Source organism: Montipora capricornis, chromosome 3 (assembly GCF_036669925.1).
Source record: "Montipora capricornis isolate CH-2021 chromosome 3, ASM3666992v2, whole genome shotgun sequence".
NCBI classification, from domain to species: Eukaryota; Metazoa; Cnidaria; class Anthozoa; order Scleractinia; family Acroporidae; genus Montipora; species Montipora capricornis.
Genome location: NC_090885.1, coordinates 12116483 through 12133177, shown reverse-complemented (window position 1 = coordinate 12133177; position 16695 = coordinate 12116483). Strand labels below are relative to the sequence as shown.

Here is a 16695-nt window from a genome sequence, read left to right as displayed (position 1 = left end):
ACAAAAGCACTGCCTTTCACCGCCGATTATTTGCACTGTTTGCTCGGAGATGAAGATTCCGTACACAAATTCACGGCGGGATTAATATTACATAATTCATTCTGAACTGCAAAATTAGTTCGACAGAATATACGATCTTACACCGTCAGCCTGACCCCATTCAAGGATTTAAACTCTAATATAATTGTTTAAGAGGTGTTGCGGTATCCGTCAACTAGTCAACAAACCAAGAACTGCAGTGGCAAAGCAACGAATTATTTTAAAACAGCTTTCCGTGACACCCGGGCTGTTATGTAACCAAAATCACGCGGTCCTCACTAACGTCACAATGACGTTAAGTTTCATGCAACGGAAGCATACCACGGCACGGCGGAAAAACTTAAATATTGTTACATACCAGGGGCACCCAACGATAATCTTCGGTGAAATATGTGAGTCAAACTGTTCTAGGAACTTCGGTTCTACGTTGCCAAACAGCTATAGATTTTTTTACTAAAACATCACCTAAAAGTTTTGGTGCTTAAAAAGGTCAGGCCTACCACGGATGAGCAAATGGTTCGTTGTGAAGTTCTCAGAAAGCAATGCAACGTTCAGCTAGCAATTTCTGAAATCAAGATATCAGAGATATCATTCCCTAAAATGTTCGGACACTTCAATTTTCAGCTAAGATTTCCGCACAGATCTAATTCTTTTTTGTACAGTGATAAAAACATCTCTTTAGACAGGCTTTATACATTACAAGGAGCCTAGAAATGTTTCTCAAAGGCCTTTGGCTTAATTTGCTCTTTGGGTGGTAAAAAGAAAAAAATTGATGAGCTGCTGCAGAAATCATACCACACTGAGTACGTCGAATACATTTGAGTACAAACTAGAAACAAGTCTATTTGCACAATTGCAGCGATGACGACCAATTCGCCAGCTTCATTCCCCAAGGGAAACATGATCTGACGGCCGTAATAAAAGGACTGCCGCATAAATTTGAAGCTTTATTGACATTACGCATGAAAGGACACGTGAACGAAAATAACAACAGGAGAACGTAGATCTGTCAAGAAGTGTATCAACGGTTGACAGCCTTTGTAAAGCAATAAAAATATTTAGTTAAAGGTCAAAATAAGTGTCCTCATTCCTTAATACTGTGAATACGTGGCATTTTATAAGCTGGGTACTTATTTGCCACCTTGTTAATATTCTTGCAGCCCAAGTGCGCCAATACTCACGATGACTAAGCACACCGCAGGGGATATTGCTACGTCACCGTTGATATTTTCACCAGAGCTTCATTGGCTACCGAAACAAAGAGTTATTATTATTTTGGGAAGTGTTTTATCTTATGAACAAAAGATTGTTCGTAAACCAATATTTTACCAATAAAAGCGTGCATTTTGTCCATCTTGACACCCAAAGTAGTACTACGCGACGCACGGAAGGTTTTGAGTATCCATCGGTAAAATGGCCAACCGCACTACAGCTTCTGAACAGCTCAGCGAATACGCAAAAAGCAAACAGGTAGGTCGCGTTAAAGAAATACAACACTTAATTCAAAGTGCTCCCCATTTTCTTTAACTTGGTACGTTTACACACAGCGTACACATTTAAAAAGACCGTGAGCGATGCTCGCCTCCCTTAAGGTTTCAAATAATGTTTATCATAGTGTTTATGTTGGCGCAACTTGAGTTAAGAGTGAGCTTTCGTGACTTCAGTGTCTTCAGTGGTCAAGTCCCTCGAGTGTGAAGAACCTTTCATGAAAAATCTGTGTCCTCCGCCGTTCTTTGAATTTAAAGTTGAATTTAGGATAAATCTTAGAGCATTCATTTTAGTAAGTTTTCGTTTGCGAATAACTTGATTTAAGCTTGATTGTGTATCACATTAAATCTACCTGAAGATCCATGTATATTAATATTTGCACGATTAACACGACATAATTTATGCGCTATAATGTGTAAAACCATGAACCGTGACCGTTTTTTTTACGCAATCGTCGTAATTTTATCAGCCACCAGTTCAAAGAGATGACATGCGGAAATCAGTTGTGTATTATAATGGAGTAAAACCATGAACCGTGACCGTTTTTTTTACGCAATCGTCGTAATTGTATCAGCCACCAGTTCAAAGAGATGACATGCGGAAATCAGTTGTGTATTATAATGGATGCCATTTAATATTTATCTCAAAGAAAAATTCATCTGCTTTAAATTGGGATAGAAATAAACTAACAGGATGAAAGAGCGAAATGGTCCTCACACGTAGCTGGACAATTTAAACAATTCGCCCTTGTCACACGGCGGCCATATTGTCCCTGGAGACCGAAAAAGCGTTGTTTTTCCACGCCAAGCCTCGCAGTGGAAACCATGGGGGTGAGGCTTGGCGTGGTAAAAGAAAGCTTTTTTGGTCTCCCGGGACAATATGGCCGCCGTGTAACAAGGGCGAATTGTTTAAATTGTCCAGCTACGTGTGAGGACCATTTCGCTCTTTCAAGGGCGAAGTGTCTCTCATAGACACCTGAAAAATTAAGGTAGCCCTGATAGGATTCGAACCAATAGACCATATTCGTATTCTCAGTATCGGACTGGAACTAGCTTGCAATGGAGTCTAATGCGGGGGAATCGTCTCAAATGCAAATACTTTTTAATATATTCCTCCGCATTAGCCTCCATTGCTAGTTCCAGTCCAATACTTTAGAACACTTTATTTTAGGATACATAATTATAGTAAAAAAAACTGAGAATACAAATATGGTCTATCACCTATCAGTGGCGAGTAGGTCATTTTGTTGGGCTCATTTGTTCCCGTGAAAGGTCTCGATGAATGAAATAATTATTTCATGCATACCTCTTACTAACTGAGTTCGAAGTCCGTTCTGTGAAATTAGGGATGCTCGTTTTCTTGCTGTTGATTTATGGCCCAAGCGCGAAGCGCGCAGGCTAGAAAACACTAATCCCTAATTTTACAGTACGGACCGAGAAAACGAGGTTAGTAAGTTTTTTATTGTATCTCTAGAGGTGGTAATCAGCCGTGCGGGAAACGAAACTAGTCGAAGTCAATTAATTAAGCGGAAGGTTCATCAAAAAGACTCTAGAATACGGCCTGCTAATTTAGCTAATCACAACACGCGTACTAAATGAGAGATATAATAAAATTTATAACACTACCCAGGCAATAGAGAGACTTAGACGGTGTGGTCAGAGGAGATGTTTCCAACGGCGAATCATCAGAGAGACCAGAGGCACCCCAAGCTCAGTGTGAGGGAACGCCAACAAAACTATAAGGATTTGTATGGGAATCCCGATGAAAGTCTTAAGAAGACAATTATACAAAAAACGTCTCCCTTAAAAAGCCTAACTAGCAATTTTTACAAAATATGCCGGGCAGTGAGGCATGCATTGAGAAAGAAGACATTTAATACCTGAAAGCCAACCGTTGTAAATTATTAAATTATTAGAGAGATTAAGCGTGACGATTACGGCCAACGGCAAACGGCAGGCTCCTGCTAATCATAAAAGAGTGAGATTTCTCTCAATTTAACTTGTGTTGTTCCTTTGAGAAGTTTCTTGATATCTGGAGCTAAAAGGACAGAAATGAGCTAATATCAAGCAGGGATCTTACTTTTTTGGCAAAACCCTAATTTCACTCCGACGTTTGCCGTTTGGCTTAAAGGTTTATGCTTATAAACTTCTCTAGTGTTTTGTCTCTTGCTCTTTTTCTCTCAGCTTTACGATGTTCTTCATTCAATTTTCTATTCTTCTCCTTCCTGGGCTTCTCTCGAGCTCGAGAGAAGCTGAGGCTTTCTTGTCGTAAATTTCTCAAATTTCGTCGCCTCTTCTTTTGTGCTCTTTTCTGCTCCCGTTGCACTTCACTAATATGATTTCCCGCCATTTAAAAAAGAAAAAACGCTTACTAATAGGTGATTATCGCGTAATAATCACCTCAAGTACAACCAATCAGCGCAGAATTTTCAATAATCACATATGTAATTATACTAATTCCACTCATTGGTTTTGATGAGTAAATTCTTGGAAATCGATTTTATTATAAAAACTAACGATAAAAAGTTACGACGTTTCGACCTTCCGGAGGTCATTTTCCAGTGCGAGTTAAAATATACAAGTAAATTAGCATAAATATGTTTGTTTAGTTTAGTTTTTATCATAAAAACTTATTGGCTTCTAAGTTTATTGTCTCGGTAGTATTTACATGTTAGAGGCCTTAACAGCATCATGACGTAGCCCTTGCCTAGAAAGAGACAAGGCACTGTACAGTTTTCCAATAGACTCAAAGTTAAGAAAATAATTTAGTCTCCAGATATTATGACAACCGGATTTGGAGCACCCATTGACACAAAGACAGCCACGATGACTGTGGGACCCAAAGGCCCTATCCTGCTACAGGACGCCCAGTTTTTGGATGAGATGAGCCACTTTGATCGTGAGCGAATCCCTGAGAGAGTGGTGCATGCAAAGGGAGGTGGAGCATTTGGATACTTTGAAGTTACACATGACATCACCAAGTACTGCAAGGCCAAGATATTTAACAAAGTTGGAAAGAAGACACCATGTTTGGTTCGCTTCTCTACTGTTGGTAAGTCGAAACTGGTCTCGAATATCTAAGGCACATTACATAAGCCGCGAATTTTAGTGTCCCAAGCGGAAGAAAATGTTAATGAAAAGCTATGAAATGACAACGGTTTTCCTGGAGTTTCAAGCCCTCTGAAAACCATAGCAAATTTTGTCAAGTCTACTGTGTTATGGCATTGGGGTGATTCCCCGCACTTGGAGCAATTTACATTAGTGTCCACTGAAAATTTATTCAATCGCCGTTAGCCCTTTATACGTGACGTAATTGATCAGAGTCGGTAAATTATCTTTGTGAAATTTCACAGCAATTAATTGAATGAACCACTGCGATCACTTCTTGACTGGATACCCTCAAATATTTAGGTGGTGAATCTGGAAGTGCAGATACAGCCCGCGATCCTCGAGGCTTTGCTATGAAGTTCTACACTGAAGAAGGAAACTGGGATTTGGTTGGAAACAATACTCCAATCTTCTTCATTAGGGATCCTATTCTGGTTGGTTTTCTGTGGTTTAATTGTTTGTATACGACTTCGTTCGTGAATATTGCTGACTTTCACGTTCACTCAAGTGAATACAGAGGTGTTAGTGCATGATTTATGCTACTCTTGTTTGAACTGACGATAATGCTGGTGTCTTCATCAGGCATATTTTAAGGCCGAAATAATTAAGAGTCCTTTTATTGTCGCTTCTTAAAGTCCTTTCCTTTTAATGCGATGTACATATGTTTGATGAAAATGGCTGCAGTCATCAACGTGACGGTAAAGGAAGCGTTGGCCGAATCAATCTGCCAGGCTTGCAAACAAAGCTGGCGATACTGCCGGTTGGTGGTGATAAGTTTTGAATTTATCCCACGCACCTGTATGATTGGTTTGGCAGAGAAGTTTTACTTTTGGCAAAAAAACACTGCTTTTTGGTGCTCTAATTCAAACGCTTATCAGACTGGCGTTTGGTTTGTTCGATGAATATGTATTCTCAGAATGTTTGCCGTGGTATAGAATAAATAAAAGCAGTTCGTTGTTCTCTCTTTACAGGATACTTAGGTTTGATAAACGGTTTGATAAAAAAGATGAGAGCGCCAGGAAAGGTTTCACGGAGCCCTATTTTAGCCCTAGGTCACTGCTAATGAAGACACTAGCATAGGGTGTTATTCCGCGTATAGCAGTAACTTATGCATTCAATATTATCGTTCAAACCAGTCTGAGAGTAGCATTATTAAGCCACGTCTGATTGTGAACCTGATTGCAGTTTAGACCTAAGACTTAATCTATCAAGTTACTAAGAGTTGGCCCTAAGTAATTCGCATGCTTTTTTCTAACCATTCACTAGTCTCCATAAAAAAGGTACGCTTTTTCATTGATTTACCGGGGATAACACAGCGTTTCGCTGTCTCCTTCAATAATGATTGCGAGAATGCTCCATTTCGATAGTTTCCGTCCTACCAGTATTGCTGCAGCAGCACATATGTCACCTGACTTAGTTCAATGGCCTAAGCTCCACCACATCTGTAGATCAGTGGAAGAGCGTCCAAAATAGTCATTGGAAGGTTGAATGTTCGACTGCTGCAAGGGAGAACTTAGGGCCCGATTGTTCGAAAGCCGATCAAGTTAATCCAGGATTAGCATAAACGTTCGTTCGTATTTCCAACTTTAGGGTGAAAGTTTCTTTTGCTGATTATTATTATTTTTTTCAAGATTGACTTCTTCTAATGTAAATTATTTCCAAATATCAGCGTTGAACAGCATTTGGGAGTAGAGAAATAAACTCATTGGTTAATTTATAACCTGGGATTAGCGTTAATCGGCTTTTGAACAACCGGGCCCAACTGCAGATGCTTTTCCCAACAAACCCTCGGACACTACTGAAAAGATTTACACATTTCTTCACTTGATGTTACTTTTTGCAGTTTCCCAGCTTCATTCACACCCAGAAGAGGAATCCAGTTACTCATCTGAAGGTATGCAGCAAATTTGTATTTATGCTACGTAAACCAACATTAAAGATACAGATGATTTATCTTGAATACTCATTACTACATTGTGGAGAACAAACGCACAACTGAATGACCAGCTCTTAGTTGGATACACACCTTAACTGGTATAGTTCAAAGCTGATGGGTTCAAATCCAATCCGAGCCTGAAGTTGTCAGGCTTTCCTTTCGTTTCTGCTTTAGAAAATCCATAACTGCTATGACTAACATTCGTCATCATCCAGTGTCTTGTACAATCCTTGACTTGCAACAGACGTCATGGCGGCTATGTTGGTGTACTGAACAATAGCGAAAAAGTGTTTTAGGAATTTGGCCCTGTCATCGTCCAAAACGCGACATTTTGCATGGCCGTCTAATCATGTGTGTGCAAACCAAGAATATATGAAATTTTACATGATATCTTTGAACTGTGGAATGGTCATAAAATGAAACCCCATTCTCTTCTTACGGGATATAAGTCGAACTCACAAGTGACCAGTTTCCAGTTGACTTTTGTTGGTAGAGCAGTGCAGTGCATGCGCAATCGCACGGTCATGGGTCCGTGTCCCGTGCAAGCCTGGATTTTATCTGTCTTCCCTGCTAACCTCGACGATCATTTTAACTTCCAGCTGTCACTTTGTTGACAAAACGCTTTATGATTTGATGGGCTAGTGTATTAAAATCACCAGCTTGAATTTTTGTAGGACCCTGACATGTTCTGGGATTTCATCACTCTTCGACCTGAAACCACTCATCAAGTTTGCTTCTTGTTCGGTGATCGTGGCATTCCCGATGGGTATGAACACATGAACGGATATGGAAGCCACACCTTCAAATTGGTGAATGACAAAGGGGAGGCTGTCTACTGCAAATTTCATTGCAAGGTATTGTAAAAAAATCAGTGTTTGTCGTGGGTCCTAAAACTGAATGACGTAATTATGTGGAATTTAGTGTCTGCAGGAAAAATTAGAGGACAAAATCAAACATTATACACAAAATAGTGCTTATTCTCCGCACAGACTAAACCCTACTGAAGCACTTTTTAAGGACGCTGCCCACTATTGTTATTTCGCATACGGTCTGCGCATCCCGAGATACTCGAGTTTCCTATCGGTGATGCTTACTAATGCAGGGATATTTTTGTTCGGTTTAAAACTATCCGGATAACGTAGATCTTATTAAGTAGTCGTGGTATCCAAAAAGAAAATTGGGGGGTAACCATGCATTTTTGAGAGATAATTAAGCTTCAATTTGAGAAAGAACGCCATACATTGCTTTGTATTTTATAGCTTTTTACAAATATTATTCATGGATTATCTTGGAAAAAATGCGTGGTTAGCCCCAATTTTCTTTTTGGATTTCAATAACACTTGTTAAGACCTACATTTCCTGCATAATCATAAACCGGGGCAAAAATACCTTGGATGATTAGTAGACACCATCCTTGAGAATGGGTAGCGGTTTCCGTGGTCTCACCACAGCACCACCCCTGCTCCCTATTGTAAATAAATGTTGTTTTTTTCCTTACATTCTCTTTTTACAGACTGATCGAGGTGTGAAAAACCTCTCTGCCGACAAAGCAGAAAAGCTGGCAGGGTCTGATCCTGATTATAACAACCGAAAGCTGTACAACGCTATAGCCGACGGAAAACCCGTAAGTCAAAAAGTTCTGTGAATGTAGTAGGGAGCACAACGGAAACGGCATGGGGTTATAAGGAGGATTTGACTTCGGACTTGAGAATTCGGCCGGAGTCTTCATCTGTCCACCTGCTGGAGTTGTTCTGGCTTGATATCCCTGGATACATTTAACTCCACGGCTCAGTGCTTTCAACTCTGGCCAACTCGGGTCTGCCTCCAACAAGCGTCTCAGTTTTTCTGTTTATTTCTATCAATTTTTTTTTCATTTACTCTGAAAACATCCCACAGAGAGCGAACAATTCAGCAGATTTTGCATAAGAATTGTTTTTATTTTCTCTTGAGAAACTGGAAACAATGCTTATTCAAAATTTTGGAGGGACAAACAAAGAGTATTATGGTATTTTTTTATATTGGCTAATTGTAATGAACCTTCTGTAGCTGGAAAGGCCCTACTAAAAACCATGTTTTTCATGTGATTCCTTTTTTTTAGCCATCTTGGACCATGTATCTGCAGGTTATGACTTTTGAACAAGCTGAAAAGTCCCCATGGAATCCTTTTGACCTGACTAAGGTAAAGCCACAAGTGTTCTTTTGAAGATCAGGACGACAGAAATAATTCATTCAGTCATTTTTGAACGACGTGTGGTCCCTCATCCTCTCAAGAATTATAGGATATTCGGACAGCTAAGTTCTAAGGAAATCCGGAGAGTAAAATTAAATAATTTGAACTTTTTTTTTTTTTGTAGTGTCAAGTGTATTTAGTGCTATGACATAACTTGGGGAAACTGTGCAGGAATCAAAGCAAATTAACTCTTAGCAAGTAATAAGTCCAGGGTTTTCGAAAGTTTTGTAAAGAAGCGGACGTATTTCTGAAAGCACCGGACGTGACATTTTTGGAAACCCGATGCCCAGAATTTCAAAATCCGCAGGGCAATTCTCCCACCTCCCCAGCCTGACTGAATTAATACACTCGAGCATGGTTGCTAATGTTTTTGGAACTTTCACAACAGATCTGGCCTCATTCCGAGTATCCCCTTATTCCTGTTGGCAAGATGGTGCTCGATCGCAACCCGTCCAACTACTTTGCTGAGATAGAACAGAGTGCTTTCAACCCTGCTAGCATGGTTCCTGGAATTGAAGCCTCTCCAGATAAGATGCTGCAGGTAAAAATGTCCACCGTATTTTTTACTTTTCATTTAGCTTTTCTAAATCACTCTATTGATCACTAAATCGAATCGCCCTATGTAAAGAAATCCAGGAGGTCCTCGTATTGCAGATTCCATTCCATGGATTTCGGATCCCGAGGCGTGGATCCCGGATTCCAAACTCACGGGATCCGCCAAAATAGATCCTGGATTCCATGTAAATCTGTACATTCTGGATTCCATACAATGGATTCCGGAATCCACGCTCTGGATTCCGCATTCCAAAGCCTCACATTTGCTGGATTCCGGATTGCGAGTTCCTTTACATCGGGCGAACTAAATATTTTAGCCAGTTTCATAAGCTAAATTTCAGTTCCGCGGTGTTTTTAATTTTGCTTTCACAAAGTAATTCAAAACCAAATTCCGAAAACCTTGTGCAAAAACGCCCTCGACTGGTAAACGAACTGAAAAGAAAGGAGAACAAGGCTAATCGGACTTCGAAAAGTAAGTCCAGAATTTTAATTTTTGCAAAAAATAAGTTGCGTTTTCCAATGTCCATTCGCTCGACTTGACTTGTATATCACAACAGCTCTGCATTTTGTGATTTCCTGAGAGACTATCACACGCTTTTTTCCATGATCTTCTTTTAATACTCATGCAGGGTCGCCTGTTCTCATACCACGATACCCATCTTCACCGATTGGGAACCAACTACATACAGCTGCCTGTGAACTGTCCTTACAAAACTAGAGTCAGCAACAACCAAAGAGACGGACCTCAAACCTTTGAAAATCAAGGTAACTAATCACCTTAGTCCTTTGAATTACTGGAGTAAACTTTATGATCACCAGCTTAGTTCGGCGTAGAAAAAGAGGGCCTAGTTATTCAATGCCGCATTAAGCCAATCCTGGATTACGGGAAACTTAAATTGCGGTTTATTTTCTGATCAGAAAAGTTTCCTTCAACATAAAATTACAAGGTTGAGGCTTCTTTGACAGACAAACTTTGCCAGGCTTGAATGATTCAAGCCTGGCTTTGCTGACGTCATTAATTAATTTTGTTTCATTAAACCCACGAGATTGCTCGCAGATCAGGCATAGCGCTATTTACAAATTGACTTCAAAGGCAAAAGAATTTGTAGTGTTAAACTTGGTTAAATCTCCAATTTTAAGTCTTTAAGCTTTGATAACGAGTCCGTTATTAGCATCAAAACTAATAAATTCTTGGGTGGCAAAAGCGCTAATTATGCCATACATTATTTGTAAAATTACACAGGCTCCTAGTCCTTGCAAGTAATTGATACTAATGAGGGAGTTCGCATATTATTTAATGCTAATGGAGAGTTTGCATATGATTCATGCTAATGAGTGAGTTTGCATATAATTCATGCTAATGTTGATAAGCGCTTTTTTTTTTTTCAGGTGGTTGCCCCAACTACTACCCTAACAGCTTTAGCGGTGCTAAGTGCGACATGAAGTATGCACCAAGCAAATTTCAAGTGAGGACATAATTTATCATTCCTAAATGATTTCCCTATAAGAAACAAATGTCAAATCTTGCACTTGTTGGTTGAGAGTGTCAATTTTGCTCACAAAAATTTGCGTCGTTTTCACGCTAGGCATCTGGTGACTGCAAGCGCCATGAGTCAGGGGAAGAAGACAACTACTCCCAGGTAAAATAATTTTCTTTAACTGCTGCCGACCCAGGACAGAACACACCTGTGCTTTTGCGATTCTTTTTTTTTCCCCAATCGTCAGAATTCTGAGCAGCTGTGTGTATTTTATCATTATCCCACGCTCACTACACTTTGTGTGGTACATCTGTCCCGTCGACTTGAGGACTGCGAATTGTAATGGTTAGGGATATTACAGTGCGACGCGCCTTACCGTGGCCACCTGACAAAGTTTTTCACAAATTGTCCGCCAATCAGGGTGTGTAAATTTGATTGACAGTCACGCCTCTTTGCAAATTTCGCACGGTTGTAAGTTGAACACCGTCGCATGGGTTGTTGAGTTGACGTATTTGCACGTAATTGTCAAATGTAAAAGTTTGTTGGGTGGCTACGGTAAGGCGCGTTGCACTGTAAGAGGGAGAGGAAAGAAGACGTAACAGTCATAAGGCCGTCATAGATGTACCAACAAAAACTGGCGACGTAGAGGACGAAGGAGATGAGGATAATTTTCAATTTTGCTAAAAGAACTCAGCTGGTAATCTCGTTCCTAGGACCTCTCCTAATAATAATAATGATAAATATAGTCTTATTAGATGTTTTGGTGTGTAGTATCGCTGAGTATTTTTACGAGTTGCGCTGTATTTTGACGAGCCCGCTAGGGCGAGTCAAAACACAAACAACGAGTAGAAATTCTCAGCGATAGTACACACCAAAATATCTTATAAGCTATTTATTATCCAACATTTTCTTTTTTTTTTTGCACTAAACTTTTTAGCAAATGAATTGTGAACAACCGAGAACGTGTGACAGTTTTGTGCGCGCGGAGCAACGTCAGCAGCTAAACTAGTCAAAGCAGTCTGCTACTGTACAATAACCAAGTATACTAATAACTAACTGTACAATATCGATATCGTGGAATATTTGTACTCGTTTCGTGCATTTTTTGTACAGTAACTAAAGCAGTTGGATAATAACATTTATTTATATTACCGACATTACCGTTTTCAAATGCGCTTTTGACAAATAGTATTAAAAGTGCTACACTTAACAAGAAGCCTATGAAAATATATAGTAATCGTAACTTCCTTTAAATATGAATACCTAAACAATCAAGCACAAATTATATGCAAAGGCTTGAGAATTTAACATCCTTACTGCTGACTAGTTGCGAGACGCCTTCTTTAAGAAATAGGTCTTGAGTTTTCTTTCATAAGTTCTAATGGTAATCTATTCCACGGTCGTGGAGGCTCGATCTCCATGGCCAAGAGTTGCCAGTGTATTCTTACTGTCAGAGGTTTAATCATACACTTATTGTTAGATCTCAGACTGTAACTTAAAACAGGCTTTAAAGATAATAAGGTCCTTTAGATCGGAAGACGAGGACCACTAAGAGTACGAGTTTTCCGTACTGAGTATACGCATAAGGTTTATAAGCCAACATTTAATCGAAGTGCGCTTACTCAGAACGGAAAACTCGTACTCCTTCCCCTCCGATCTAAAGATCCCTATTAATTCACGTATGTATTTTGGGACGGCCCCATTAATGGCTTTGTCTACAATTAATATTATTTTAAAGTCGATTCTACGTCTAATTTGCAGTCAGTCAGATGTGGCAATATCTAGGTGCCTAAAGAATTAGTCTGGCAGCTGTGCTTTGCACGCGTTGCACCCTAGAGATAAGATAATTCGGTAACCCATACAGTAGCGAATTACAATAGTCCAGGCGACTCGTCACAAATGCATGTATTAGAGTCTCCGTAATTTCTTGGTTTAAAAGCTTTCTAACACACTTAGTGTTGTGAAGATAAAAAAACTAGCTTCACATATTTTAGTAACATGCGTGCTCATGGTAAAGTTACAGCTGTCGAACCATGCACCTAAATTTCTTACAGGCTCACTACTAGAAGAAAACACCGAGTCTCCAGGGCCATAGCCAGTATAATGCAAACCAAGGCGCTTCCCTCAGTCATTGTTTCGTGATTTTTAAAAATAAAGCGTAATTCCGGTGTTGTCTTTAAAATGTGCTCATCATAAAGACCTAAAATGCCTCGGAAGACAATTTAACCATGGGCATAGCCTGAGTCATATAATTTTTTTCTGGCTACGGCCCTGGTCTCAAATAACTGGATTATCAATCTTCACCAAACCGGGGGATTTGATTCGGGAATGGGAGAGGAAGGTGGACCGTGTCTCATGTTTTCCCATCCCACTACTCCTACGAAAGGCCTTGTCATTTAGCTACTAACACTTGCGACCATGACAATTTGGTTTCGTTAACATATGTTATTGCTTGATGACCATTTGCCAATGCGCTTTCTTGCTACTCGCTCAATTTAACACATTCATCGTTAATAAAAGAAGGTAATGTTTTTTTTTTAAATAAAAACGCACCTAGAACAAAAATTCCGACTACATTGATGCCATAGGTATTTTTTTAAACCTTCTAGTTTTTTTTTTTCCCCAGGTGACTGTTTTCTGGGAAAAAACGCTGCGTGAAGATGCAAGGGACCGCTTGGTAAATAACATTGCAGGTCACCTTAAGGATGCCAAAGAGTTTCTCCAGAAGCGAGCTGTAAGTATTCAAATCATTTTTACGTTCAAAAACACTGGGTCGAGCCAGAAATCCATAACCCATAAGTCTCGATCTGAGATGATGAAATGCGGCCTATCAGCTTTCGGTATTATCTATTTTTAGGAATGCTTAAGGTAATTTCCTTGAAAATGACGTACTTTAAGTCTATCCAGATTTCTGTCAAGCTTGGCAAAATTGATATTCATGACCAGGACATTCAAAAAAAAAAGCATTAAAAAGATGGGATCACTGTGTTCGTCTTCGCGATGCATGCCCTCTATTTTAAGCTTTCGAAACTTGATCAACCGGAAAAATTGTAGTTATATAGCAAAAGCTACTGAATATTACTGAAAAATTCAGCGTACTTGTTTGTCCGGGATAAAATCTTTCAGTAAAATGATTTCAAATTGCTCGAGCTTGCAAGTTGGACCGGTACATCACCTCACAATCAGTGTCCGCCTTCAAATGCAGTTTTCTTTTCACGTCATTTATATATAAATACTACAACTTCTTCCATCCAGCTTTTTTTCTCCTTAAAATATGTTCTCGGTGTACCTATTTCGAGAACATAAAACCATTAAAAAGAGGGGGTCACCGTGCTCGTTCAGAAGAAAATAGCCATTCCTTGACAGATTAAGCTTGGCGTAAGTGAAAATCCGCCATTTTATCAATGTGCGCGAGCAAATGCACGTGCCAATGGCGCAAGAAAGTATGCGCAGTTGGGTTGCGCAATCCAATACCCGGGAATCACCTTAAGCGCGAGCAATCCCTCGCGCGACTACTAAGTTGCAGGCTAATCAAGGGAGTTGTGGTCTTCACGCCCAATCTAATTGGTCAAAATATGGCTGGACCCGTTGTAAATTAAGATACTACCATAAACTAATGGGCCAAGGCCAAATAAGCGAAATCGACACTTCTGGGTTATGGGCATATGGTTGAGGTCATTTTTGGTTCTTAATTAAGTGAGAAAATTCAGGCAAAAACAATTTTTTACAACGTGATTTGCTCTAGTATCACACGGTTTTGGCAAAAATCTTAGTTGCGCCTTTTACTAACTTGTAGACTCTGAACTTCAAATTCCAATTCTCTTCTTCTTGCCAATCACTGTAGCGGAAGGGGTTCAAAGATCACATCCGCAGCGGTTTGACTGGCTGATTTGGTTTAAATTTGCCGTTAGGAACCGTCAACACGATTGACTGCATTGAAAAGCAAAACTGTTGATTAAAGGCGAGGCGCAGTACTTAATAACACTTTCAAGAAAATCATATGTCGAAGTGTGTCAATCCGGCAATAATAAAGCAAAACCACTATTGAAGTCAGTTTAGAAAAGTCTGCAATTAAGGGAGGCCCATAAACTCAAGGCCGGAACAAGATGGATGCGACTCTTGGTGACAAAAAGGTGTCATATGGTGATGCAGACGTTTTATTACGTAAAGCTTTTATGTCGTTAAGACTGGTAAACCTGTGCAGCGAAGAAAAATCAGCGTTTTCTCTTATACCCCAAGATGATAATTTTAATATCCTCTCACTTGTTGCAAGCCGCTAATTAATTGTGCAATCGCATCGTGAGGGCGATTTTCAATCGATTGCCTCAAGTTTACAACGCTTGATGGGAAAGCGACAGTTTTGCTCATATTTGCTAGTTTTTCTTTTTACTACAAAAGTCAAAACAGCTCTAGTCGAAGTCTTGACACTGTTAGCATCAGTTTTCCAGGCATTAACGTGTTTGACTTGTTCATTCAAATTCCGGCGATGTGTCGGAAAAGTGTCAAAAATAATCATACTGGTAGTGTCGAAACGTCGCGACTATCGCTAATTTTGATTTTTACTGTAACTGGACATTGATCTTTTAAACGAGATATAAATTACTAATTATTGTTTCAATTATTTTCGTTTCAGGTGGATAACTTTACCAAAGTGCATGTTGACTTTGGTAACAAATTAAAAAAGGCATTGGCCAGTTATAACAGTGATAGTGCCATCAAACCTCAAGTGCCAGCCTAGCTGCTCAGAAAACCACCCCTGTAAGCTCAATTGAGAAATATTGTGTGAGCTAAAACAATGTAAATTGACGAGTGACGTATGTTTTGCTAACGATGGATTACGTCGTGGCATACTGTTTTTTGATTCAAATGAGACAAAAGTGCATGTAATGTGGGATAAAGTTAATAAATCTAAACGCAGTTGTACGTAGTTTGTCATTTGGTACCCTTGTAAAATGAAAAGACCAGCGTGGCTAGAGCATGCTTTCTAATGTTACCCACCCCACTTCACCCCTTCACAATTGCGGCACGCGTTCCAGGGTCCTTTCTTGTTTCCAGGGTCCTTTCTCTTCCCCCCCCCCCCCCCCCCCTTCCTCCTCCTCCTCCCTCGAACCGGAAGGTAGAGGACTCTGAGAATGAGGTTGCACACGGTTCGATTCCCAGACTCAACGTCATATGCGATGGGCTCCTGAGCGCCCTGGGGACGAGGTTATTAATTTGTTTCATCATCTTTATTCCCTTCGGAGAGGTTTTCTTTGGGTTGACCAGTTTCCCTTTCCATCAAAAACTAACGTTTGGCTCGAATCAGATCCGTTTCATTTGCTCTTCCCAGTTGCTAGGGTTCGTGTGTTCAACTAGATACAAACAAAGTAATTACTATAAAGTCATAGAGGGGACTTCGTGGCTCTTCGAGTAGCAGACATGTGAACAACAGAAACAAAACGACCAATAGGCATTTACCAGGCCAACAAACAATGTTCACTGTATTTTTTCTGGTACCAAGGGAGTACCAGACACACAGACGCCAAATGCTTCTTTAATACCAAGGGCTTTTTATTTTTTTTGCTTCTGACTGGTATCATGCAGTGGAGCGTATATGTTGTGGTTTAATTTTGTTTTTCGTTTGAAAGGTTTTTTTTTTTTCAAACCCGTTAAAACATTTTTAACTGGTTTTATTTTTTTAGAACACTGCCCATTTTAACATATTTGGATATCTTTCTGAAATTAATTTTATGGAGTATATATAAAATAAACTAGAGAAATCATTTTATTGTTATGATGGATTGTTGTCTCTGGTGCTATCAAATAAAATAATAGTTATTTATTGCATGTGAAGAATAATTTTTAGTGTTTGAGGTTAAATGC

At 39.6% G+C, this 16695-nt stretch overlaps 1 protein-coding gene across 1 annotated transcript; it reads left to right on the top strand.

The window, feature by feature from the left end:
* The first annotated feature begins 1274 nt into the window (after positions 1-1274).
* Positions 1275-15756, top strand: LOC138042231 (catalase-like). The gene is made up of 13 exons (XM_068888043.1): positions 1275-1509; positions 4296-4578; positions 4938-5068; positions 6478-6528; positions 7245-7424; positions 8084-8194; positions 8669-8749; positions 9189-9341; positions 9985-10120; positions 10745-10821; positions 10942-10995; positions 13460-13567; positions 15467-15756. The coding sequence occupies exons 1-13, from the start codon at positions 1453-1455 to the stop codon at positions 15569-15571; spliced, it is 1527 nt and encodes a 508-aa protein (XP_068744144.1). The 5' UTR covers positions 1275-1452; the 3' UTR covers positions 15572-15756.
* The last annotated feature ends 939 nt before the right edge of the window (positions 15757-16695 follow it).

Excerpts from the sequence above, each read along its gene's own strand:
- LOC138042231 (XM_068888043.1), top strand. The coding sequence starts at position 1,453 with ATGGCCAACCGCACTACAGCTTCTGAACAGCTCAGCGAATACGCAAAA. Across the intron at positions 5,069-6,477 it reads TCATTAGGGATCCTATTCTG|TTTCCCAGCTTCATTCACAC; the intron begins GTTGGTTTTCTG and ends TACTTTTTGCAG. Across the intron at positions 7,425-8,083 it reads ACTGCAAATTTCATTGCAAG|ACTGATCGAGGTGTGAAAAA; the intron begins GTATTGTAAAAA and ends CTCTTTTTACAG.